The sequence below is a fragment of the Gadus macrocephalus genome, chromosome 19, assembly GCF_031168955.1.
Source record: "Gadus macrocephalus chromosome 19, ASM3116895v1".
Lineage (NCBI taxonomy): Eukaryota > Metazoa > Chordata > Actinopteri > Gadiformes > Gadidae > Gadus > Gadus macrocephalus.
Genome location: NC_082400.1, coordinates 2017314 through 2044525, shown reverse-complemented (window position 1 = coordinate 2044525; position 27212 = coordinate 2017314). Strand labels below are relative to the sequence as shown.

The following is a 27212-nucleotide window of genomic DNA, read 5'->3' as shown; positions in this document are numbered from 1 at the left end:
ATTGTACACATTACCGTAACATTAGATTAGAGACCAGAGAGACCTACTGCACACTTGAACGTAACATTACAGTAGAGACCAGAGAAATGTACTGTACACTTGAACGTAACATTACAGTTAGACCAGAGAGACCTACTGTACACATGACCATTTGATTACAGTCGGATCAGAGAGACCTACTGTACACATGACCGTAACATTACTACACATAATTAGTAGTGCAAGGCTCCAGAACAGCTACTGGCTTTAAGATGTGCAGTCATTGAGTTGTGTCATTCCAGTCCTGTTGGTGTACGACATCAAACTTGGGGAATGTATGTATCATATATTATTGTTGTTTGACATCACAGTTCTGGTAGCATATACATTGCACAAAGTGGTGTATGACATCATACTAGGGTTGTGTATGATATTGTAGTGTCTGCACTTAATGGTGGTGTATGACATTGTGTCTGTACTTACTGGTGGTGAATGACCTCAAAGTGTCTGTACTTACTGGTGGTATATGACATCACGGCGTTGTTGGTGTATGACCTCACGGTGTCTGTACTTACTGGTGGTGTATGACCTCATGGTGTCTGTACTTATGGATGGTGTATGACATCAGTGTCTGTACTCACTGGTGGTGTATGACATCATAGTGTCTGTACTTACGGGTGGTGAATGACATCACAGTGTCTGTACTTACTGGTGATGTATGACCTCATGGTGTCGGTACTTACGAGGGGGGAGCTTGTTGATGGTTAGAAGGCAGAAGCGACCAGCTGCCTCAGTTCTCTTGGCTCCACTAACAACACTCCCTCCGAGCACAATGTGGAAGGACTCTGGTAGAGGGAGGGAGAGAGGGAGGGGGAGGGAGAGAGACAGAAAGAGAGAAAACCAAACAGAGAGACTATGTTTACTCAACGTTAATGCAATTTCCTGTTCTCATCCACCTGTTTCTACAAGTGGATTAGACTGCGTCCTTAACAACATCTTATTAACATGTGCTGTGTTCCAATATCCATATTATCCATAATCACTATATTTAGTTTGAGGACATAGGGAGTTCCAATTAAGATCGGGGCAAAAAGAAGTGTACTGAAAAGACCCGGATGGTGTACTCTAAACGGTCAAACCGCGGAGTGCGGATCGATGCACACTTTTCGTACTCAACGGCAGCCATCTTAGCTACGTAGCGTAAGAGGCGGCGCCAGGTTGAGCGAACGTCGGCGCATTTTCCACATAGCCTGCATTAATGGATTAATTTTGTAATTGTATAGCTTTTATAGCTTTTTATAGCTACTATGCATAAAGAGTTCATCGTTCAAAGCGGGATGTTTATTGCGGGGGAGGAGCCGCGGCGGCAGTCGCGATCATGATTTCCGGTTCGTGCACCACAGAGTATTCGATTCGGAACGACACTGACATCTGAAAATCAGCGCACTTAGTGAGTGTGGATAGTATACTACGTTTAAGTGTACTCATGGAAGTATGGGTATCGGAACAGTGTACAGTGTCTCACCATTAATACACACACTGGTTGGCTCTATCCGGAAGATCTGTCTGCACGACTGGTCCAGAACCTGGTCATATACTAGAGTCATCACATCACATCCCACTTCCAAATCACATCCCACTGCCACATCACATCCCACTACCAAATCACATCTCACTACACATCACATCCCACTACCACATCAAATCCCACTACCACATCACATCCCAATACCACATCAGATCCCACTATACATCACATCCCACTACCACCTCACATCCCACTACAACATCACATTCCACTACCATATAACATTCCTCTACCACATCACATCCCACTGACATATCACATCCCACTACCATATAACATCCCAGTACCAAATCACATCCCACTACACATCACATCTCACTACTACATTACATCACATCCCACTACAACATCACATCCCACTACATCACATCCCGCTACACATCACATCCCACTACCACATCACATCCCGCTACACATCACATCCTACTACCACATCACATCACATCCCACTACACATCACATCCCACTACCACAATATATCCCAGTACCACATCACATCCCACTACCACATCACATCCCGCTACACATCACATCCTACTACCACATCACATCACATCCCACTACACATCACATCCCACTACCACAATATATCCCAGTACCACATCACATCCCACTACACATCACATCCCACTACCCCATCAGATCCCACTGCCACATCACATCCAACTACCACATCACATCCAACTATCACATCCCACTACACATCACATCCCACTACCATGTGACATCACACGCATGCAACGCACAACACTATAAATATGTTTTATATGTATATATTGGCTGGAAGACATATCCTGTGATGTAATCGCTGCTCACCGTGGAAACGACGTCTCCGAGGCCGTGGAAGCCGTTGAGAACAGGAAACACGTGATTGGGTCCGTCGGCGATCTCCACCAGCTGGGACCAACATGAACGACACGCTAGACCTCAGACAGTCAATGAACCAATGCATGTTGTCGTTCTCAAATAAATATTTTTTGTTGTAAATGGGATTGAACTCACGAGTGGAGGGATTGAGAGAGGAATAACGAAAAATGAAAGAACCTACAAAAGAATGAATGAAACAAACTAACTAACAAAATGTATATTTTCCTGCTGTCTCTGTAACATCTAGGATTCTACACTATAGATAACTGCATAGCATGTAGATCCCATTTAGAAAGACATAGTATAACATGAGTGCTTGGTGGTGTTTAGTTTGTGGTGCTGTTTTTCGTGGCGTCCTTGCTTAGCCAGAGAGAGAATTAATCGTTTGGGGCAGATCTGCTCCGGCTCGTGGCTCCCGCCCAGAACCTTGATCTGCTGCCTGGTGACAGGAAGCAGGAAGTAGGAGCGCACGTCTAATCAGAACACGATGGGATCATTTCCTCCACGGAGCGCTGAACCCTATTGGTCAGCTAGGAGGGGAGTCTCAGTATATCCAAACGCCGTCGGTGATAGAATGGCTCCAGGACATCGTTTGACACCAAAGCATCAGCTCCGAATGAATTCACTGACGATCCTGTGCCTGCCCGAATGTATTTCCCTGGCTGTACTTCCTGTACTTGCTGCAGCAGCAGGCCGTAACCACAGCAACTAATGGGATTTTGAGGCAATTATGGGGAACTCCCAGCAGCGTTAAGGTCTATTAAAGTTGAGATTGAGGAGAGATCAGTTGCAGCTAATACTTTAGCATCCTCCCGCTAAGTGGCGCGAATATTAGCCTTACTATACTGCTTTCTAGAAAAGTAGAGGACAAAAGAATATAATGATATTCACCCAAACAGGGGGCAACACAGTCACACACATTCCAAACAATGAAATTGAGTACCTGACTTTGGTCAAAGTTCATGACCCCCACACAGTAGACCATGGCCCCGTGACGTCTGACCTTGTCAGCCTACAACAACCACATACACAAAGTCATACTCCCTCCATGATGACCTACGTGGGAGTGAGGGGGCCTGTGAGGGTACCTCTGTAATAGTGAGCTTGTAGAGGTGTGTACGCGCGTGTGTGTGTGTGTGTGTGTGTGTGTGTGTGTGTGTGTGTGTGTGTGTACCTCTCTGATAGAGCTTGTAGGAGTGTGTATGTGTGTGTGTGTGTGTGTGTGTGTGTGTGTGTGTGTGTGTGTGTGTGTGTGTGTGTGTGTGTGTGTGTGTGTGTGTGTGTGTGTGTGTGTGTGTTTAGGTGTGTACCTCTCTGATAGACCTTGTAGGGGTGTTTGTGTGTGTGTGTGTGTGTGTGTACCTCTCTCTTATAGAGCTTGTAGGAGAGGAGTGTGTGTGTGTGTGTGTGTGTGTGTGTTTGTGTGTGTGTGTCTGTATGTGTGTGTGTATCTCTCTGATAGAGCTTATACAACTGTGTGTGTGTGTGTGTGTGTGTGTGTGTGTGTGTGTGTGTGTGTGTGTGTGTGTGTGTGTGTGTGTGTGTGTGTGTACCTCTTTGATAGAGAGCTCGTTGATGTAAGGTTCCAGTTTCCCGTCGGTCAGGGCGATGACCACAGAGGACGAGACGTCTGTTTTTCCTTTTATCTGCTCTTGCACCTGATCGATCAATCAATGAATCAATCAGTGCCATCAACACACTGGCCATGCTTATGCCAGATGTAGATGAGGACATTTAGGGTAAGGAACAAATCTACACAAAGACGAATAGAATAATTCATGTGCCAAACAGCCAATACTATATTAGTAGTAACTTAAATGGTCAGTATCAAGGTACATGTCCTCATACTTGTTCCAGCCCGACATGCATGAAGGTCTCTCCAGCTGGTTTGATCTCACTCAGAACCTTCAGACCCTCCTCGATCTGAGACCTGCCAGGCAGAACATAATAACACGGCTATGGCCCAACCTCTGAATATGACAGTAAACCAGCAGTGATCACTAGCATTAACTACACGTACATAGTACACTGAATGGTGGTCGTAACGCCTTATGGAGAGGTGTTTAAACATGATGATGATGATGATGATATTGATGATGATGATGAGGAGCACCATTTTAGCAGGAACATGTGTAAGGAGAGACGGTGAGAACTTTGAGTGTTATGAAGAGGAGGATGGGGATACCTGTCTTCAGTCAGAGGAAGCACTACACGCGCACTGGATGAGAACACGATGAAGGACAGCCTCAGCCTGGGACTAACACACACACACACACACACACATACACACACACACACACACACACACAAACACGCATGCAGGCACACACACACATAAGCACACACGCACACACACACAGACACTGGTTATTTCAGCTGAACAAAGAGTCTGTCCTTCAGTTGAATTCTTTGCAATGCATTTCGTGAGCGATGCAGACCTTGACTGTTAGTTACTGAATAAAGAAATTATCGACGATAACCGGAACGGGACTGTGTGAATAAATAGTTTGATAAAGGATAAATAAGTAAAGCTCTGACGAAAAAGGAACCTCTGAGAGCAAGCACAGTATACAGTTGACATCAAGGAGCTACAAAAAAGTCTGTAAACAACACCTGGACCGAGAGAGGGTTGCTATAGGAACCAGAACACAAAGTGATAGAATGGAGAGGAGAAAGGATAGGGGAGCCGAGAGGAGAGGAGAGGAGAAGAGAAGAGAAGAGAAGAGAAGAGAAGAGAAGAGAAGAGAAGAGAAGAGAAGAGAAGAGAAGAGGAGAGAAGAGGAGAGGAGAGGAGAGGAGAGGGGAGGAGAGAGGATAGGAGAGGAGAGGAGAGGAGAGAAGAGGAGAGGAGAGGGGAGGGGAGGAGTGGAGAGGAGAGGAGAGGAGAGGGGAGGAGAGAGGATAGGAGGAGAGAAGAGAGGAGAGGAGGAGAGAAGAGAGGAGGAGAGAGGAGAGGAGAGGGGAAGTGAGAGGAGAGAGGAGAGGAGAGAGGTCTACCTGGTGAATCGGTCGGTCAAGTTCTTAACGAAGCCATAAATCTCATCCCAGTGTCCAGACACACTGCCAGACCTGACAGAACACAACACAACACATCACTACAACCAGGGTCAACCACACACACTACACACACTTACACTATTACACTCAGACTACACACTTAGTGACACTACACACACTGACACAATTACACATCTTTCACTCTTACACATTCTTTCACACTAGATAAGAACCGAGGGGGGAAACCGTCAAGAAATCAATGTTGTCACTGATTCTTGGTCCTTTATGACGAAACAGATTAAAAGCCACGACGAAATAGGTGATACAGCCTTCAAGACACAGACATCCCTCAATCTCCCCCTGGACAGGGACGCCTACATTAACATAGGGTGGGTGAAAGCTGTACGGGGAACGAAAAAGGGGAGATCTAAACAGAGCTGAACACAGCCATACAAGGACTCGCTTTCTCTATGGAGAACTTCAAACGTGCAGAGGTTGGAACGCTGGATATTAGGATATTCTGCAACGCACGCGCACTCTCTCACAAACAAACACACACGCACCCACGCTCTCCCACTCACACACAGTCCAACACGCACGCAGTAGGATTGAACAGTGGTGAGGACCTCTAACTCACCTGTCGAGGACAAAGTACAGATCCAGCGGTTCGTCGCAGGACTTCTCCTGCGCTCCACATAACAGGATCACCAACAGTAGAAACAACGCTTTGCACAGTATCCCGTCCATAGCGTAGGAATAACACGGAGATAATATATGAACTATGCTGTTCTACCCCACAAGAGAGCTACCCGCGAATACTGACAGCGATTCATCATATCCAACGGAGATAATAAATAACGGTTTTAAAGGCAGACCGGGCTATGAACCCTGACCCCCTCCTCCTCGGTCCAGAGGCTTAGCGTCAATCACAGGGCAGGACGGGGGACGCGGAGTGTTGCAGGACGTCCGGCGGGAAGCACTTGTTCGGTCCACGGAGATCCACCGCGGTCGGGGCAGGGAGTCCATGGGCAGGGCGCTGGAGAGTCAGCTGCCAATGAGGGTGTGGATTTGGAGTGGTGTGGGCATGCGCAGAGAGCTACGTGTGACCCCCCCCCCCCCACACACACACACACACTTCTCTCACTCTCTCTCTATCTCTTCCCCACCTCTCTCTCTCTCTCTCTCTCTCTCTCTCTCTCTCTCTCTCTCTCTCTCTCTCTCTCTCTCTCTCTCTCTCTCTCTCTCTCTCTCTCTCTCTCTCTCTCTCTCTCGGCTGAAGGTGACCTACTCTGAATATTTGAGGGATCACGTAGATGTGAAGAACTGTTATAATAACAACGCCATGGAGTTGGATGATCCCGCTGTCGTATGTGTGGATAGGAGTCGGGTGGGGTTATGATGTTGGAGAAAGCAAAGAATGGCAGAAAAGTTACATTTGTTGAACTTTTCACAGTATACTTCTGAAACTGGATCCAAGATATTGACTAATAAATTCCATTTTTTGTGACACTTTCTTGGGACACATCCTTCTTGTCTGAGTAAAGTAGTTATGGATATTATCTGCATTTAGTACCATCAAACTGACTATCTGTTGGTCTGTGTTCATAACTGTGGATATTGTATTAATAATATATCCTCAGCTGAAGAGAGGATAGGAGGAGAGAAGATGAGAAGGAGGAGATGAGAGGAGAGAGAAACAAAAAGGAGAGGAGGAAAGAGAAACTGAGTAGGACAGATGAGGCACAAGAAGGATTAGAGCTGGAAACGAGGAAGAGGAGGATTTGGATGAGGGGAGTGAAGGCACGTGTTCAGTGAGCTTAACCAGAGCAGCAGAGGAGCGGCTGGGAGATCTTCCCTTTTCATTGAAAATAATTTCAACATTTAAAGGAGTAGAGGCCATAGGCTTAGTATAACTAAGTAAGTAAAAAGACGAACCAAAGCATTTGATTGCATTGCTCTTGTAATCGGTTGCAATTTAGACGAATGTTGCAATGCACTGAATCCCATTCCTGTTAAAGGAAAAAACAAAGGGTTCGATATGAGGCTAGGCTCGTCTGAAGGGTTTGTTCAGTGTGGACACTATCGCTCAGCAACAAGAACAACTGGCCGCTCTCTTCCCGGTCCTCATATTCATTTTATGTGTTCGTATTCAAAAAGTTGTTTAGTTGTTAGCAATGCCTTTAATAGGTATACTTATTACTTGAAAAAAGGTTTCGGATTCAGATTATCTCAAATGTTTTTTTTTATTAATACACTGTACTGTGGAAATAATGGAAAGTCCTGCATGTCAATGTCCTCCATCTAAAGATAGAGTTCAGACCTTTTGGAAAATGCAAGAAATGCAACACATTGGTGAACCTGAATCTCAACGAAGCACAAAAACAACAACTACATTTTCAGTCCGTTTATTTGAAAGAAAAAATATATAGAATTTCATTTTCACAGAGAGCTTTAGTGAGAAAACCCAGATCGGGCCACGATACACAAAAAACATACAAAAAACACATACATTTGAAAGTCTGATAGAAGAAAACTTAGATCACTTCAACATGACAAAATAAAACATTTTGTACAGGCTTATTCCGAAGGGGGTGAGCCGGCGAGGTCAGCGACCGTCGCAGATGAGATGATGAGAAGTTTGAGGTTTCGTAATAAAGCAGCACAGACGTTAGAGTTGGTGAACCAGAGCAAGCTAACCAGCAACAAGCTCCTAACCACCAGATATTAATATACAAAACAAAGCCATGGTTACACCATACAATGTTAATACTGCACGGCGCCTTCAGAGAGGGGCCTCACAACCTGAAATAACCACACACACCACGTCTGTACTGAAGTGCTCTGGTGCCGACTGGGTTCATTTCCCACAGAGGACATCTAATCACAAATAACCACTGATTCGCAAAGACTCGACCGAACCCTAACTATCCAGGTTGTAGAGAAATAAAGGAAATCATGAATAACACCACAACAATTTATAAAACGTTTGTGACATTGTTTCCTTCTACTCTGCCAGCCCCACTCAAAACAAGATACCCTGACTAACAAATAGTGTCAAGATCCTGAATACTAAACCATTTCCTCCAGGTGACGCAAGAGTATTACCAGAACGTGATAATACGTTTGCGTCCTATTAATCAGTGACGCGACCTGAGCGCAACAAACTGCTCCGAATAAGGCAGAAAAAATATCAAGCACTCCATGACAAGGCAGCTGGCGGCCATTTTGGTTCTACTTTACTAAACCTCACAGAAAGGTTGTTCAAAGCACATCGTTGTCACAAGTTTGACTTCCCGATTAGAGTTGTAACACTTCTTTAGCTTAAAAAAGACATCATTAGGTACTGCAGGCAGTTTTAGTAAAGTAGTGTGTATCATAACACCGGTTACTATAAGTATTACCATTTAAGGATTTTGAATTTAAAAAGGAAAACTAATTGAATGGTTCCTGATAAACATTTTGCCACCTTACTGACATGAAATATAAAAAAATTATATTTTATCAAGCTGTGATGATACGTACTACACACATAGGCCTACTGTCCCATTTATGTTAACCAATGGCAGTACTGAACACTTTTCATCTGACTGTAAGATGGGTTGATTCATTGGCCCCTCCCCCCTTCAGAGGGGTGTTTGATGTGTACATCTACGTTTACTCTAGGACCGATTCTCCCGATGAAGCAGAGAGGACCTGCAGCAGAAAACAAGCAGATCTTTATTAACACTGAGACGGTGTGATTGTGCGTGCGTCTGTGCGTGCGTGCGTGCGTGCCTCTACCTGAGGGACCTGCGACTGTCCTTCTCCATGTGGTTTTCTGGCCCCTCGCTCTCATAGGAGGCCAGGTGCAGCTCTGCAGAGAGAGGAAGATTCCAGGTCAGCATGATAGCCCTACAACTAGTAAACATTACATTAAACTATCTATGAAGCTATGCTTCATGCTAAGCTAGCTGCAGCTCTATGGGATCAGAACAGTCTCATTAATAATGAATGCACAGAGAAGGATTCACAAATGTATTTTGTGATTTATATTTAAATTACTCTCTTCTCACAAATACCAATAATACAAAATATTGGTATGCATAAATGTAAAATAAATCCATAAACAAAAATAAGTTTCACAAACACATTTCTGATCCACTCACAAATGTGTCTTGTTTTAAATAAATGTAATATAAATCCATAAATGTATGATTTTTTTTTTCATCAAAATGTATTTGGATGTTGTTACATTTATATACAAACTGTTAAGCTGGTGTATGAACTGGTCTGTATTTATATGTGGATTTTTGAGACTCCTGACGTGGCTGGATTCACAAATGCAGTCTTTTCAACAAGGAACTCTCTGTAGCCAATCAGATGCCTCCCTCGTTTTCAGCCAATCACATGACTGCAGTGACTGGATTTTTACATCTCGTGCCGTTTACTACATTAACGGCACCGACAATCCCAAAACCCAGTCGAAACTAGATAGAAAAGGGGTGTAGATCAAAACGTGACGCAGCTATTACTTCTTCGTCACCTAGAGATTGTTATGTACGATCATTAAAAAAAAACATGTTATTTCCCATAGACATTTTGACCGAGGGAACCGAGAGGCTCGGAGGCAGTCATGTGATTGGCTGAAAACGAGGGAGGCATCTGATTGGCTACAGAGAGTTCCTTGTTGAAAAAAATCAATTTGTGAATCCATCCACGTCAGGAGTCTCAAAAATATAAATACAGTCCAGGTCACACACAAAACAAGTTCACAAATTAAAAGCGTCTTGTTAATTCAAGTTTAACAGTTTGTATATAAATGTAACAACATCCAAATACATTTTTTATGAAAATTGCAAATATTTTTTAAATTAATATATTTATGGATTTATATTACATTTATTTAAAACAAGACACATTTGTGTGTGGATCAGAAATGTGTTTGTGAAACTTATTTTTGTTTATGGATTTATTTTACATTTATACATACCGATATCCATTTGTGTGTGCATTGAAATGTATTTGTGAGAAGAGAGTAATTTATAAATCACAAAATACATTTGTGAATCCTTCTCTGTGCATTCATTATTAATGCGACTGTTCTGACCCCATACAGCTCTGCAACCATGTAGCATTCACATTAGCCACACCAATGGTATACATATATATCACCTCGGTAACACTGGATGAAATGCGTATTTGTATCAAGTGCTTGATGTACTAATAAAACAAAACCTTTCTTTCAGCATTAGCTGTAAGAATAACTTTATGGTCTCTAAATGTTTCAATGACGCAACTAATATTACTATAACCATTAGAAATGGGTAATAGACAATAAATAATAAAGAAACATCAAACATACAAGGCAGCATTGAGGGTGAATCTAGCAGTCGTGATGTCATTGCGGTCATGATGTCATGGCGGTTGTGATTTCATTGGGGTCGTGATGTCATGACGGTCGTGATGTCATGGCGGTTGTGATGTCATGGCGGTCGTGATGTCATGGCAGTCGACACTCACCGTCCTCGTTGAAGACCGGCGAGGTGACGAGGAACTGGAGGATGCGGCGGTCCCGCTGGAAGGGGCAGACCACCTGGCGCCACACCAGGAACTCACTGACCTGCTTCGCCAGCTCCCACAGTTTCTACGCAGACAGACCACAGCGCAGTTTACCCATCTGTACTATTTTCAGATGTACGAATTTGCCCACGCGAGAGGGACCGGGGACAGTGAGTTTGAGAAGCATGGCATTAAGGAGCAGGTAGGGGTTATCTTATCAATCTCAAGGATGACTACAGGTAGATTGTGGACATTAGGGAATTTAACCCAGTATCTTTGTCGGTTGAATTCATTCAATTTAGCAGGAGTTAGAAAGGAGTTTATTCATAATTTAACCTAGACTTACATGCATTCCAAAAATGTAACCATCATGTATCACTATCCTATGACCATATTCTGGTAAACACTTGTCGAAGAAGAACATGATAATTAGATAAACAAAAGAGGTGTGTAGTTAGGGTGAAAGTGTAAATAAAGTAATGCATATTTTTTTCCACAAGGGGGAGCAATTATAAAAGACATTCTATGATAAAAATGGAACCATTGTAATGAATTGTAGAATATAAAACGGTTGATTGTACATTCAGCCTCACAATTTGTTGAAATAGAAATGTCTTAACTTTAACTCCTGGACTGACCTCAAAGTTGATGTGTCCGGTGGTTAGTCGGCTAGCGCAGCCCTCATTGAGGAAGTAGATATCTTTAATGAGAAGACTGAAGAACGGGATCACAATCTGGAAACACAACAGGGTTGGTTAACCTTCACGCTGTTTCTAGAATAATCAACCAGCAGAAAGATCGACACAAGGAAATGTAGCTGAATAATAAACAATAAAACGTATTTTATTATTATGTTAGATAATTTCAATTGTTATCACAAATTATTTAGTACTGCAAATATCGTTTTAACAAAGAATGTTCTATGTTAAAATACTCAACTCCATAACCTTTAAACCCTGGCAAGTTTCCTTATGTGCGTGCGTGCGGGCGTGTGTGTCTCACCCTCTCCTGACTGCTGTGGGCGGTCTCTGACCTCTGGGTGGCCCCGCGCAGAGCGGTCCGGTAGTTACTGAAGTTGCTGGAGGGATCCATCTGATGCTATACACACACACACGCACACAAATTAGTTTATGTAGGTTTATGGATAACCGCCAGATTGCACACCAACACACACACACTGACCTCCAGAATGTCAAACTTGTCCGTGTTGACTTTACTCCACGTCTTCTTCAGACGAGACACAGGACTCATGTTCATACCAGCTGTGAGAGAGAGAGAGGAGAGAGACAGGCAGAGGAGAGAGAGACAGACAGAGGAGAGAGACGAGAGACAGAGACAGAGAGAAGAGAGAGACAGACAGAGGAGAGAGAGACAGACAGAGGAGAGAGACCAGAGACAGAGAGAAGAGAGAGACAGACAGAGCAGAGAAAGATAGAGGATAAAAAAAAATAGAAGAAAGATTGATAGAAAGATAGAAGAGAAAAAATATTGTATATCGTTAGTTAAGAACAGACTAGAGTGGTGGGCTGCTGATGAGAACCAGCTACAGCTACCAGTGAGCTACAACTAGTAATACTACTGCATTGAGCTACACCTAGCGCTGAGCTACGACTGAAGCACCAGAAGCGCCAGCCTCGTCTGATTCAGTTAGCGCTGTGTGGAATTGAATCCATCATTTAGGAGGGCTGGGTCTCCATCACAGCTGCTGCCCACTCTGTTTACTGCTGGGTCACATGATGGACATAATCACAGGAGATGACAAACGTGACTAGAGGCTCAGCTGGTTTATGATTGGCTGGCCTTATGAGAACATCGGCATGAGAGCTAGAGAGGTAGTAAATAATAATAACAACATAATAATCAATAAATAGATGCATCGTTTTTAAACAAAAGTAAAATGTCGACATGCATCAATGAGTTGTCTCTCTTTTTTTTGTGAACCGTTTATCCGAAGCAAATTTAGATACGTCATTAGGTAACAGGTTAGGGCAGGCTAGGGCAGGCTAGGGCAGGCTAGGGCAGGCTAGGGCAGGCTGCTCTAGGAGGCCTACAGGTTATACTGACAACATTGGAGATTTAAAACCCCTCTACACTATGCTGCTCTCCATGACGATGTCATGAGAGTTCAACAGTACAACATCATGAGGGAAATGGGTGATGATGATGTCATGGATCACAGTACGTACTGATGATGGCCATGAGGGAGTTGAAGTTCCCGATGTTGAAGCACTCCTGGGCCACGTCGATGAAGAACTCGATCGCACGTGCTCTGTGCTTCTTCTTCACCGGCTTGAGGGTCACAGAGGTCAGAGGTCAACAGAGATAAATACAACAGAAAAAGGTTAAGGGAATGGTGAGAAGAGAGGGCAAGGGACAACCGATAGACAAAAAGGGGCCTGGGCTTATTTATGTACAAAACTTAAAGTAAGAAGAGATGGTAGGAAGCAAAGTGAGGTTCACAAAGAGATATATCAGTTTCATGCAGATCCCAGACAGAAGGATAGAGGGGTGAGACAAACAGACAGACACCAGTCTCACCAGACAGATCTCTGTGGCCACCAGGTAGCTCAGTCTGTTGAACCAGTTGACGTACGCCTCCAGGTTACTGGTCTTCCTCTTCCGGAAGAATCCCTGCAGCAGGAGGAACAGTTAATAAGACAGAGTTAATACATACTCACTATACTCAACCCCATTATAACACTGTAAACACAGTGTTAATACTCACCTAACCCCATTACAACACAGTACACAGAGTTAATACATACTCACTATACTCAACCCCATTATAACACAGTACACAGAGTTAATACATACTCACTATACTCAACCCCATTATAACACAGTACACAGAGTTAATACATACTCACTATACTCAACCCCATTATAAACACAGTACACAGAGTTAATACATACTCACTATACTGAACCCCAGTACAGGAGGGACAAACATTGTGAACCACAACACATAAACTATCTGCCGTTTCTATGTAGATGCATTAGAACGCAGAGTTCTGTGTTATTTTTACTAAAATCCATGTAATATCTTACTATACAAATAAAAGCCTTTCTCAGTAAATACATCAGGAATATTCATAGATGATTGATTATTGTTCACCTTTTCTCTTGGCTAATTAAAAAGCACCACCACACTTCTAAAATAATGTTTCCAGTGCTGTTTGTTCCTTCTGAAGACCTCGGTGACGTACATGTCTGTTAAAAGCCCTTTATAAATAAAGTTGACCCCTTGAGGTGATGTAACGTGTACAGCCCCACTACACACACACACACACACACACACACACACACACACACACACACACACACACACACACACACACACACACACACACACACACACACACACACACACACACACACACACACACACACACACAAACATCCCCACACATCCCCTTGAGCATGACTCACTCAACACATTCAACAGTTATGCAATGGCTGCTTCAGTGCTAGCACACAGATGGATGGCCCCACTGATGCGTGTGTGGCGGGGTGCAACTGTTGGTAAAAGTCCCTCCATTGATACATACTTAAGTTAAAGGATTGGAAAACTAGACTACTTCAGAGTGTGCGGTCTCTGCCTTGATGGTCTTTACAATGAGACCTATACCTGACACTAGTACAGTGCACTCTCCCACTTCTGTGATCTATTCCCTTTGTCTGTGAAAAGAGCCTCAGGCAGGTGTGATTTAATGAACCAGTGTACGACCTCAGTGAGTAGAATGGTATGTACCTTGTGGTTCTCCAGAGGGTCCTTCAGCGCAAACGTCTGGATGAACTCCTCTGGGCCGATGAAACTCAGTCTGTCCTGGAGGGGGGGCGAGGAGAATCAGGAGGGTACGGGGGATGGGGAGACAGGATTACTTTAGAACCACAAGCTCAACTGTCCCAGTTTGAGGATACAGAGGGACTGCAGATGGATTCTTATCGATTCAAATCATCTCCAAATGAAATAACGAGCGCTTTGAAACGGCGGATCCAACACAAAGAAAAGCAGAGGGAATATTCCCGGTGAACCCTATATCAACAGATACTTCATGACATGAAGCTCATGGTGTTGATACTACAACCAGGCACTGCTTATTACGATTGATTGTTTCAGGCTTTTCAGATTATTAAATGATGGGCCACAAAAACTTGGCCATCAGTGTAGGACCAACTCACTACCTAATGACTAAAACGCCCATGTCTCCTATGTGCCAGATACTTCCTGAACACGACAGAGACACAACAGTGAGTGTGACTTGGATGTAAAATATATTTCTTAGTCGGACCGATCGGTAGCTTGGTGACATGCCTTGAATCGACCGCAGGTTTGATTCCCCCTTTGGTCCTATGCTACATGTCATTTACCCTCTTCCTCAACCCGCTGCACCGTCCATAAAGGGAAAAGAGCCCCAAACCAAACAACGTATGAACCTCTGTCCGCTCACCAGTTCGATGTGGGTGAGCTGCTGGGCGAGGACGAAGGGGTCGTCACACACGCTCATTGCATCCGCGCGCTGGGCGGAGGTCAGCTTGTTCTTTAGCGAGGCGGGGCGCTCCAATGCCACTGCGCTCAGCGCGGCCACTGCCTCCTCGTACTGACCCAGGGCCGACAGGCGCTTGATCAGCCGCTGAGTCATCTGCTGCATGGCCCGCCACGAATACTGGGGACGCCATACACACACTATGTTAATACTGGGGACCACCATACACACACTATGTTAGTACTGGGGACCGCCATGCACACACTATGTTAATACTGGGGACCACCATACACACACTATGTTAATACTGGGGACCACCATACACACACTATGTTAATACTGGGGACCACCATACACACACTATGTTAATACTGGGGACCACCATACACACACTACGTTAGTACTGTGAACCGCCATACACACATTTTGCGTTAATACTGGGGCCCGCCATACACACACTTTGTTAATACTGGGGACCGCCATACACCCAGACTATGTTAATACTGGGGAGAGGACCACCATACACACACTATGTTAGTACTGGGGACCGCCATACACACACTTTGCATTAATACTGGGGACCGCCATAGACACAAACAATATGTTAATACTGGGGGCCGTCATACACACACTTGAATTAATAATACAGGGGGCCGCTATACACACAGTATATGTATTAATATTAGGGAATACAATTCACATCTATGAATACTGAGAACTGCAACACGTGTATTTATATTGAGGACTACAACACACATGTGTCAGAGCTCCTACTAACCTCGTCGCCCCTAGCAACGTGGTGCGTCATGTCCTTGAGGCAGCGCATCATCCTCTCGTCCCTGAAGTCGTAGGGGAAGGTCTCGGTCCACTCCGTCAGCAGCTGGACCAGCTTGGGGGCCACCTCGCAGACACGGATCTGAACCCACAGCAGGGGTGAGGAGGGGCTGTGTCTGTGTGTCTGTGTGTCTGTGTGTCTGTGTGTCATCATATTTCAGCGCCTAGTTTCAATTCTTCAAATCGTAAGAGTCAGAAAATGTAACTTTCATAAGCCTAAATTTGTTCAAATTGAAGTGCCTAACTTCCATTTCTCTCAAGTTTTACATAGCGTCTTCAAAAAACTAACATATTTATCAATTAAATCCCAGCATTCATTTTCACAGCTGACCCTAAGACCTCTATACGAAGGCCGAACCACCAGGAGAGGCCGTGGTGGAGGGACTGAGCCAGTTGCTCCAGGTCAGAGAGTTGAGCCTACCTTGTCAAGCAGGGGGTCCCCAGACCTCTGCTGCTCCACACACAGGTGGCACACCCTGCTCATCAGCTCGTAGGGGTGGAGAAAGAGGCGGGAGCTGAGCAGGAAGGTGAACACATATGACCGCTGAAAGAACAGGAAGGAACCGGCCGTTAGCATGGCGTTTAGCTTCCTCACGGAGCAGGCTAAGTGGCTCAGGAAGGGGCTCAGCCAACTAGCCAAAAACTGACTCCTGTACTTTTTTCTTTTGCACTTCCCAAAGGACTACAAAAGGTGGTGTTTTTATTGGATGATATACAACTTCAATAAAAAGTAATTTCATGAGTAAGCTGCCAAGTGAAACGTCAGTGACCAGGTCACATCCCTCAGGAATGCCCGGTCGTTATCCTGGGGAACTCGGTGTACTTTGTTCCCAGGACCCACCACATAGTGTTACATAGAAGTACAGAACTCATATACTAGCGAGTATCGCCCGTAGTACTCACATCGGGGTAGTAGTCGACCGTGGGCACCAGGTGCTGAATCAGAGCCTCAAGGGAACCCGACACCAGGCTGTTGTCGTGGTAACACATCTCCCCGTAGCTGGCGGTGATGCCGTTGCCGAAGCGGCCCTCCTTGGGGTCGGCGGGCCCCCCGCTGTTGCTCCTGTAGGACTGGTCGCTGCCTGCGCTGCTGTTTGACGCGTTCCGATAGCGGTCACGCTCGCCGGCGCCACTACTGCTACTGCTGCTAGCGTTGCGGTACAGCCGCCCGCTACAGGAAGTGCTGCTGCTGCTGTGGTGGTGGTGGTATCGCGCACCGGGCGCAGGGTGCGGCGTGCTGTAGGGGTTCTCCGTGACGGGGCTGGCGGGGGCGGGGTTGTAGACGTGGTGTTTGGTGGTGGTGGCGGTGGTCCGGTGGGGGCTGCAGGGCTGGGGGATGTCGTAGGGGTTTTCGGTGGCGGTGTAGGCGTTGTCATAGAGACCGTCCTTGCAGGGCCTGGGGGGAGCGTTGTCATAGAGACCATCCTTGCAGGACCTGGTGGGGGCCTGGTTGTCATAGAGACCGTCCTTGCAGGGCCTGGCGGGGGCGTTGTCATAGAGACTGTCCTTGCAGGGCCTGGCGGGGGCGTTGTCATAGAGACCGTCCTTGCAGGGCCGGGCGGGGGCCTGGTTGTCATAGAGACCGTCCTTGCAGGGCCGGGTGCTGGAGGTGATGTTGTTGTGGTTGTTGTTCTGGCGGTAGGGGCTGCGGGGTGGAGGGGGGTGGTTGTTGTTGCTGTTGTAGGCGCTGCAGGGGCCGAACTTACCGGCGTAAGGTGTGGTGGGGGGCATCCTGACCTGGATAAGGCAGACAGGAGGTGTGAACGTCATGTGGTCTGAAAGATGGGCCTTAGAGGGACACACTTTCTTCCATTGAGTGTGAGGAGGCTAATATGCCCTTACATAACAGACATGTATGTTGGATTATGTATGTTGGATATAAAAGAAAAGAAAGCCGTATAAAAAACTAACTTGACTGTGGTGGTTGATGTGAACTCTATCATTGAACTAATCAGGTTGTTTCTGACAGTGGATCAGCACCATTGTGGGCTGGACCCCAGGGCCCGTTACAGAGAGCTCAGCAAGTAAAACCCTTCAGATCACCCACTGTGCGGTCAGGATGGTCTGCTCTGGCCCTCCTGGCCTTGCTCTACACACCACACCAGCAGGGCCTCCTTCAGCGGTGATGATGGAGATAACAGGATCAGCGGTGGCTCTGTTGATCCTAAGCCACCACTAAGAACCACTTCACCTCCCGAGCCATCGTTATCCGTCCTATCTGCTATTCTGGGAACCATATGGCAGCAGAGACCACCACACACACACACACACACACACACACACACACACACACACACACACACACACACACACACACACACACACACACACACACACACACACACACACACACACACACACACACACACACACACACACACACACACACACGCGCGCGCGCGGGGAACGTCTCAAGTGGGTAGATTTCTTTTTTTGGAAGTATAATTTTTCAAAGTCTTTGACTTTTGGATTTAAAAGGATTGTACACCTTGATCATCATTTAAAGTTGGACAAATAACCGTCAAACGACCAAATCCTATACAAGAACTGACTGAACTGAATGGTCTGTAATTTTGAAAGTATACTAAACATGGGCATTTCCCCACTCCCAGAACGGGCTGTCAAAGTAACAACACAACAACGTCAACAATTCAGTTAAAGCTTTAATTAAACAAAGCGCCTGTAAACACTATTTTGGGTCTGTGTACACCCTTTACTAACACTGTTTCATCAGTCAAACACTTTGTGTGTCAGCTGCTAACAGTTATATTCCTTATGAACTAAATGCAGTGAATCTCATAATTCTCTGTTGATGTATTTTGGGAGGTCCACACTATGATTTGAAGCTTAGCAGCTTGGCTTTAAGTGGCCTAGGGAGAAACCAGGCTCCCTAACATAAGTCTGTAGTCTGACAACTCTGATGAAATCCCCAATGTACCTGAGAAAATAAACGTCATTCTGGACGATGGTGGGTGTGCCAAAACAGCTTGATTAGTTTTCATTTGTAATTTTCAACTTTGTCTGGAAACACACACAACACACAACACACACACACACACAACACAAAACACACACGTAGATAGTTGGTGGAGTTTGATTATCAAATTGTAATCGTATTACTTTTTGAAGGAAGAATGCTTATTTCATTTAAAGTTGCCAATATGTTTAATAAAAGTTTATCGGCCCAATGGTGTCATGTGCAAGCAGACATATCATTTTGTATCCAGTTTAACTTTATTCTGTACCTGATTCTGTTATGTGTTAAACCACTTGGGACAGCATGTTTACATTGGACTGCTGTAACTCCCACATGGCAGGGAAGGACATGAAATATGGAGATGGATATGATGAGGTTCTGACCTCGAAAGGGTTAAATCTGTGAGTGTGTGTGTTTGCTCGTCGAAGTTCTTTGGTTGCATAACGTCGATAATATAATTCTACGCCGTGACCTGTGGTTTATGGATTACTTCATGCCAGACCTTATGAATCCTGAAAATGTTCCCGTAAAACCACCCTTGATTGAATATCACGTTCAGACCGGAGGTAAACCATGAGTTCCCAGACTAAATATTGTGGTGCTGGTGATTACAGTTCCACTCCTGAAAAACTCTGCAGGGCCAAGGAACACAAACACATAGGAAGGCTTCCACCACAGGGTGGAGACAACTGGGTGGAGGAGCCCAGCTCACGACAACACGTCCCACATACCGCCACCCGACGGAGACCGGTCAGACACCAGAGGAAACACAGCGCTAAGCAAACAGCCTCATTCACAAACTGTGTTTAGCAGTCCATGAGGAACACAACGCAGGGACATCAGACAAAGTTAAGACCGGTATATATATCAGTACGAGAGCAGACCTGATAATAGACTTCCTACACTAAGCAGAAGGACACGGTTTTATTGACCTCATCTGAAGCCAATGGAGCATGGGTGCATTCCAATGTAATCAGGGATCAGCTGTTTGCACAGAGAGATAAGGGGAGAACTTATTGGTATAAGGCAAGCCACTGAGTCAGGCCTTTCCTAACCTTACACCCCTAATAACACCAATAAAGAAACGCTTTCATTGTACTTTGGAACAAGATGTAAGCGTCTATCAGGTGTGTGTGTGTGTGTGTGTTGCACCTTATATTTAACTGTTTTTGGTAAACTAAATTCTGCTCTTTGTACAGATATTTTTTAGCAGTTTAGTTTATTTATCTACTTTATTTTAAGCATATTTTGTGTGAAGGGAACTTGCAAATTAAGAATTTCATTGCCCAGTGCAAACTATGTTTCCATTGTGTATATTACAATAAACGATCTTGTATCGTGTGTGTGTGTGTGTGTGTGTGTGTGTGTGTGTGTGTGTGTGTGTGTGTGTGTGTGTGTGTGTGTGTGTGTGTGTGTGTGTGTGTGTGTGTGTGTGTGTGTGTGTGTGTGTGTGTGTGTGTGTGTGTGTGTGTGTGTGATAGTAGGGAAGGAGTTGAATGAAAAGAAGCATTGACGTATGCACAAGAACACTGAAAGACTAGAATAACGTTGGATTAATACAATACTGAAAAATAAATTTAAATACGGTTTAGGAAGTACGAATCCATGTCTCTACTTAGAACATAAGATGGAAATAGGTATATTTTAGAGAGAACCATGTGAAACTATCACAGATCGTCAATGAAACAATTGGTTTGAACCCTGGCTCTAATAGACAGGTATAAACCCAGAATACAAGAATGGTATAAACCTGTACAGTCTCCTATGGTATAAACTGGCCTGGGACGCGCAGCAGTCACTGCTCCCCACACACCACTGGGGGCACTGGAACGCAAACTGCACAGAGGAAAACTAATCTAACCTGAAACTGTCCGGAACAATCACAGTCGTAGAGATACGGCGAGGTCAAACACAATCACATGAGCGTAAAGGACCACTCCCTCTCATGCACTCACAGGCTTATAGGCTCCTTCACGTATTAACTTGAGTCTGTTCTGGACTATGATTTTATAGTAGCCTATTACTTTAATCAATACATTTGGCACACACACACACCCCACACTGAAACTCAGATCCTGTTCGTCAAATTATCTTAGATTATTTTAATTATCATAATTAAGCTGTCGTTTGCCGTTTTATCAGGCTATACATTGATGGCAATAATATATATTTTAAAATAACACAAATTTGCCCTAACCTTGTAAACACAATTGTTCAAGGTTCCAGAAGGCTTTTTGAGGAACTAAGAGACCAAGAGGAATATTACATCTAGACTAGGTCACCTGCTGTTGAACCAGTCGTGAACACACACACACACACACACACACACACACACACACACACACACACACACACACACACACACACACACACACACACACACACACACACACACACACACACACACACACACACACACACACACACACACACACACCAACTTGCTGTGTGTACAAGTGAGGGATGAAGACCCTTATCTCAGAGATAATGGAGAACACAGGCTTATATCATCTTCAGGCAGTGGGCAGCTCTCACTTTCCGCTCCCTCCTCATTCACGGACCCACAGCTCTCGAAATCACACATGAAAGCCCCCCGTCCCTCTCTCATTATCCCCCTGAACGCACACAGAGCAGATATCTGGTCTTGGCTCAGTTCTCAGCTCCTGACTCACGCTCAGCACAACACGAACCACGCTGGGAGAGATCCGACCACAGGCGGTGGTGAGTAATGTGGGTCTGTGTGCCAGCCCGGCTATAAACCAGGGGAGAGGTAAACAACAACAAAAGCACCAGGAAACCTAAATAAACGATGGCTGTCAAACACGGTCGAACATTGGCTATTTGCTCTTTCAACAATTTCAACTTTCTCCCTAAGTGGATTACATTGTAACACAGACGCGATCGCAGTTGAGTCCATAAACCAGACTTGTATCATTCTCAGTTTATCTGTTTCAGATCGACCCACCGAGGGTTAACAATGTGTGCAGCAAAGCCTACCTCAATGCAGCCGGAGAGTATCCACAATAAAAGCTTTCTCTGGAAGGGAAACTATCCAAACTTTCTTTCCCCCTAGTCCTCTTCAATATCCTTCAAGATCATCCGATACTTCAGAGGAAAACATCAGAAGTGAGAGTAGTCTGGGGTGTTCGGCGTCAGATTAGCGCACTCAGTGCCCCTGGTCCATTGTGCTCAGCGGTCCTGATATTTAAGTCCTTTCTACTTCAAACGAGGCGTATTCAAATGACCTCCGGAGAGCCGGGAAAACCAGCCAATAGGAGTTCAGTGGGCGGGCGTCCCTCTGGGGCCGTTGACCAATGGGGAACGTGTTGTGGAAAAATCGAACTGTGTGATTGGTCGCCCGAACGTCAGTCTGGTTATTTCGGAGCGCAGCGGGCAGAGCGGTGTTTTGTTGGAGATGTGAAATATGCAAGTAGTATGGTTTCTGAAAACAGGGTGTGTGTGTGTGTGTGTGTGTGTGTGTGTGTGTGTGTGTGTGTGTGTGTGTGTGTGTGTGTGTGTGTGTGTGTGTGTGTGTGTGTGTGTGTGTGTGTGTGTGTGTGTGTGTGTGTGTGTGTGTGTGTGTGTGTGTGTGTGTGTGTGTGTGTGTGTGTGCTGCTATTACAGCTCTGATCTGGCCCAGAAGTCTGAAAACTAAAACCTTTATATAACCTTGTACACCTATATATCCGTGCAATCATTAAATACTGAAATTGTATTTTGTTGCAAACGCCATACAGTTTGAAAACTCTAATGCATTGTAATACATATTTGTTACTGTTTTCTTCTTCTCATGTTAGGTTCAAGCCGTTGCAGCAACTAACAGATGCACAATATAAATATATCGCTATAGGTGTGCACCATTATTCTTAATCACACTCATACATATAGTGCTCATCTGTGCATAGGGATATTGGGTTTTGTTCAACTCAATGTCCAATGCCCATGAGTTTAACAACTCAAACCTCCTCCTTCTAGATCCCCTCTTAGTATTGGACTCACAAGACCCCTGTATTTAGGCAGTACCTTCAAACACAAAGAGCATCCAGATGCTAGTTTTACTTTGATTCTTCTCTATGATTACTCATCACCTCTCTATTTATGCTCTATTGTCATCTCTATTTAAGAATTTGAATTTCCTTTGGGATCAGTGGACTATCTATCTATCATTCTATTACCAAATCTCTCTCTATTGATCAATTACACTCTCTATCTATCTATCTATCTATCTATCTATCTATCTATCTATCTATCTATCTATCTATCTATCTATCTATCTATCTATCTATCTATCTATCTATCTATCTATCTATCTATCTATCTATCTATCTATCTATCTATCTATCTATCTATCTATCTCCATCTGTGATTTACATATATTGCTCACATTTGAAAATTCATGAGAAATTCTAAATAAAAGTTATTAAGAAGAATTACACAATAATAAATGCGTTGAACATTTAATCTCAGCAGCGTTTAACCTTTGGCATTATGCATAAAGCCTTGGCCACCTGACCCCTGATAGGTTTACAGATGTGTAGAGCACACAGCAGGGCACGCTCTCTGTTTAAATCTCTAATCTCACACACTGCCCAAGTGTGCTATGCTAATGAGGGGGAGTCATCCCACTATAGCCTGGCTCCAGAACTGTCTGTTACATAAACAGCGTTATGCAAGAGCGGCAGGGCTTCGGCGACGCGGGGCGGGAGGCGTGTGGGCGAGGGTTCTGATCTCAGCCACCTCTGCCCGTCTGACACATCGCTGGCGAGGCCGAAATAGACCGCTCGGTCTATCAGTCCCACCGCCGCAGGCCGCTGATGCTGATGCTAACCGTTATCCTCCCCTATCCCACGCTAGGCGGCTGCACGCACGCTCAGGTGCACGCACTTCCGCCTGGATCTGTGTTGTTGTGGATAACAGAGGCCAGTTCACGTAAAGGCAAACACACAGCCACACACACACACAAACACACACCTACTCTCTCCTCCCTCTTAAGCTCCTTGACCGTAGTGTGCGCTGAGAGCTCTCGTGGGACGGGCGCTGTGGTTGGCAGCGTATCACCCACGATGCTGGAGTGCTCACTGCACCACTTCCTGTCGTTCGCATCCTGTCCCGACTGGGTCGTCTGGATAAAGACAAGGTCCAACTTTGGGAAGGAGGTCATACTGTTTTATTAAGGGAATCCCAATTTTTTGGAATGAAATCCACAACATTTCTGTTTGTTCTTTGTGTTTTTTGTTCTTTGCTATTAAAGGTGAGCTGTCACTCTTAAATAGATGAAAGCAAACAATGATAAAACATCTTTAGGGATTCCCAAGTCCCTATTGACTGTCATTTAGATGATATATGAGGTGCTGTTTGAAGTGACGACAGCAGTGTTATTTATAGGTCCTAGGGGAGGATTCAGGTGGAACAGGTAGAGATAATCACAAGGTGCTCATCTTTTGTCTCTTCAGTGTCTGGAGGAGACACAGTGCAGTGCTAAGACGTCAGGGGGTTATAAATAGTCCTTAGGGGTTCCCAGAGCCAGGAAGAGATGAAGAAACCGAGGTGCATGTCTTCTACCTTGCTCAGGGTTAGTTTAAGGGTTACAGAGTTTGGTTCAGAGTACATCAGGGTTAGTTTAAGCGTTACATAGTTTGGTTCAGAGTACCTCAGGGTTGGTTTAAGGGTTAAGGGTTTGGTCCAGAGTACCTAGTGGTTTGTTAATTTGGAGAGTTTTGTTAAGAGCATATGCTTAGTTAAGGAGTAAACAAGTTTTGTAGGATTCTATGAACCAGCCCTCTTCCAGCTCTATTTAAAACGCGTTTGTTGTTTTCTTTTTGTTCATTGAATTCCAGTTCTGCGCCAACATTCCAAATGTGAATCTTGTTTGTTGTTCTGTGGAGTGATGTCAAGACGTCACCGCCTCAGCCAATCCGAGAACGGCAGCAGTGGGTCTGTATTTGGTAACATTTCAGAAGGCGGGATTAAGGGGCATTAGGGGGAGGATGGGAGTGGATTGGAAGGGAGAGGCTGAAAGGGGAGGAGCAGTGTCAGTAGGCTTTTTATTTTTCTACTTTCTGTTTCAGAGTGAAACACATTTTACCGCCCACTGGAGAATATTCTGGTGAATGAGTTTTGTCATCAGCCATGGTGGCCCGTGGGATGGGCAGCAGGGTGTCTGGGGGGAGGGTCCGAGCTGCTGGTTAGTGGGGGGAGAGGGTTAAAGATGGGGGGGGGGGGGGGGGTCCCGGATTCCTTTGACTAGAGGAAGGGGATCAGAGTGGAGGGGGAGAGGGGTAATACTTGATATAGGTGGGAATAATGGTGTGTTTCAGATGCCTTGGTCACCAGCCTTCCGAGTTTCAAGTGGGGAATTCTCCTATAGCTTTCTTGCGGCATTTCACGGAGGCACGCACACTTTTGGTCGGCCCCTCTCGGAAATCTGAGAGTATACCGAGTTCAGTGAGGCAAACATAACAAAAATAGCTGCACCACGTAAAGAGATTTATTTTCTTTGTATTTGTACCACGTTTTTAATTTAATGTCGATTTTAAATGCTCTTACACACTTCATTACAATGCTACTTTAATCCAGTCATCAATTTATGCATTGCACGGTCTTGCTGTGCGTGCAATACAGTGTAAAGTTGGGTTTTTGTTTGCTAAAGAGGCTATGTAGTTAACAAAAAACAACGACTAGCCAATGACATGACACAATCACAAAGACGAATGGGAAGTGCTACGAGAAAGGAAATGAAGTCACAATGCAACTCGGAAGGCTGGTGTCCGAGGCATCTGGAACCCGTCATAAGAGAGAAAGGGTCCAGGTCACGGCCAGCTGGGGAGGGGTAGGGCTGTGTGGAACGGGGCGGGAGGGGGAGGCGAGTGAGTCACAGGCTTCCAGTAAGGAGGGTGTGAGTCAGCTCCTGGAAGCCCCCCTGCCCCTCCCCCGGACCCCCGCCCCTCCAGCTGGGACACACAGGGACAATCTGGTGGCTCACAAAACCAAACACAAAAAAAAACAGCGGCCTGCTACCCTGGAAGGAACCAAGAAGTGGAACCAGGGGGAACACTGTGGTGTGGGGCGGCTTGTGTCCTACGACTTGAACCGTACACCGCAGATAATAATATATGACCTGGGAAAGCATTAGAAGGAGCTCAATAAGTACAGTACAGCGATGCTTTGAGTTAGCCCTCGTCCACGAGGCAGATGGTTCTCACGGAGGAATGCAGACTAGATCACGTTTCAGGCTATCCAGAAAAAAGCCAAGAGTGGCCCAGTGACACCCCCCCACAAACACACACACACACAAACACACGCACGCACGCACCACTCACAAGCCCACACGCACATGCACGCGTGCACACACACACACACACACACACACACACACACACACACACACACACACACACACACACACACACACACACACACACACACACACACACACACACACACACACCTCATCTAAACATCAATTCAGTCCATCCCAAACTCTCTTTCTCACGTCGTCTTTTCCTCCCTTTGAAGTCATATATCGTTCCCCTCAACCCTGTGACCTCACACGATTCCGCCCGTAGCCATGGTGACAGAAGGATGGGCGGGACGGGTGGTCACCGTTGGGGGCGGGTTATCAGTGATTGACCCCTCGCTAACGGTGTTAAACCTTTCTGCCTGTTTGTTGGTCTTTACTGTTGTTGTGTGTCAAGTGTCGGCGTGACTTCACATCTCATTCACATTCAAATGTCCAAGATAAGCAGCCATTTCCAAAAGTGATTTGGATGAAAGGATTAACCAACGACCAGTGATATAAAGTGACAAGTGGCTCTATGCAAAGCAGCGAGATATGACGCAAGACGAACAAGGAAGGAGTGATAAAATAGCACCTCTTCAAACAAGATCATATATCCATGCGTGACAGAACAAACCATGACAAACGCTGAACAATCACAGATAAAGA

General features: G+C 45.2%; 2 protein-coding genes across 6 annotated transcripts in view; both read right to left on the bottom strand.

Annotated features, from left to right (window-relative positions):
* LOC132447358 (anthrax toxin receptor 2-like) overlaps positions 1-6488 on the bottom strand; it is a 46161-nt gene extending 39673 nt beyond the window's left edge. Inside the window, exons 1-9 of one of the 3 annotated variants that reach the window (XM_060037989.1) lie at positions 6069-6486; positions 5432-5503; positions 4620-4691; positions 4283-4364; positions 3988-4092; positions 3378-3446; positions 2384-2464; positions 1505-1565; positions 723-824 (exon numbers count right to left, since the gene is read on the bottom strand). In XM_060037989.1, the coding sequence (XP_059893972.1) occupies positions 723-824; positions 1505-1565; positions 2384-2464; positions 3378-3446; positions 3988-4092; positions 4283-4364; positions 4620-4691; positions 5432-5503; positions 6069-6178 (754 nt within the window). In that variant the 5' untranslated portion in view covers positions 6179-6486. Of the gene's footprint in view, positions 1-722; positions 825-1504; positions 1566-2383; positions 2465-3377; positions 3447-3987; positions 4093-4282; positions 4365-4619; positions 4692-5431; positions 5504-6068 lie in introns of all 3 variants that reach the window. The other 2 variants (XM_060037990.1, XM_060037991.1) reach the window with 2 other exon arrangements.
* A 1332-nt stretch (positions 6489-7820) lies between these two features.
* LOC132447338 (ras-GEF domain-containing family member 1B-B-like) lies at positions 7821-22487 on the bottom strand. 3 transcript variants are annotated; one of them, XM_060037952.1, is made up of 15 exons: positions 22265-22487; positions 18388-18516; positions 17194-18027; positions 16712-16834; positions 16235-16372; positions 15421-15636; positions 14721-14795; positions 13508-13600; positions 13156-13258; positions 12152-12231; positions 11972-12067; positions 11608-11703; positions 10931-11054; positions 9212-9284; positions 7821-9124 (listed from the first exon to the last, which is right to left on the bottom strand). In XM_060037952.1, the coding sequence occupies exons 3-15, from the start codon at positions 18019-18021 to the stop codon at positions 9091-9093; spliced, it is 2079 nt and encodes a 692-aa protein (XP_059893935.1). In that variant the 5' UTR covers positions 18022-18027; positions 18388-18516; positions 22265-22487; the 3' UTR covers positions 7821-9090. The 3 variants fall into 3 exon arrangements, with proteins under 3 accessions (XP_059893935.1, XP_059893936.1, XP_059893934.1); XM_060037953.1 differs by having other exon boundaries at positions 18388-18511; XM_060037951.1 differs by lacking the exon at positions 18388-18516.
* Between the last annotated feature and the right edge of the window lie 4725 nt (positions 22488-27212).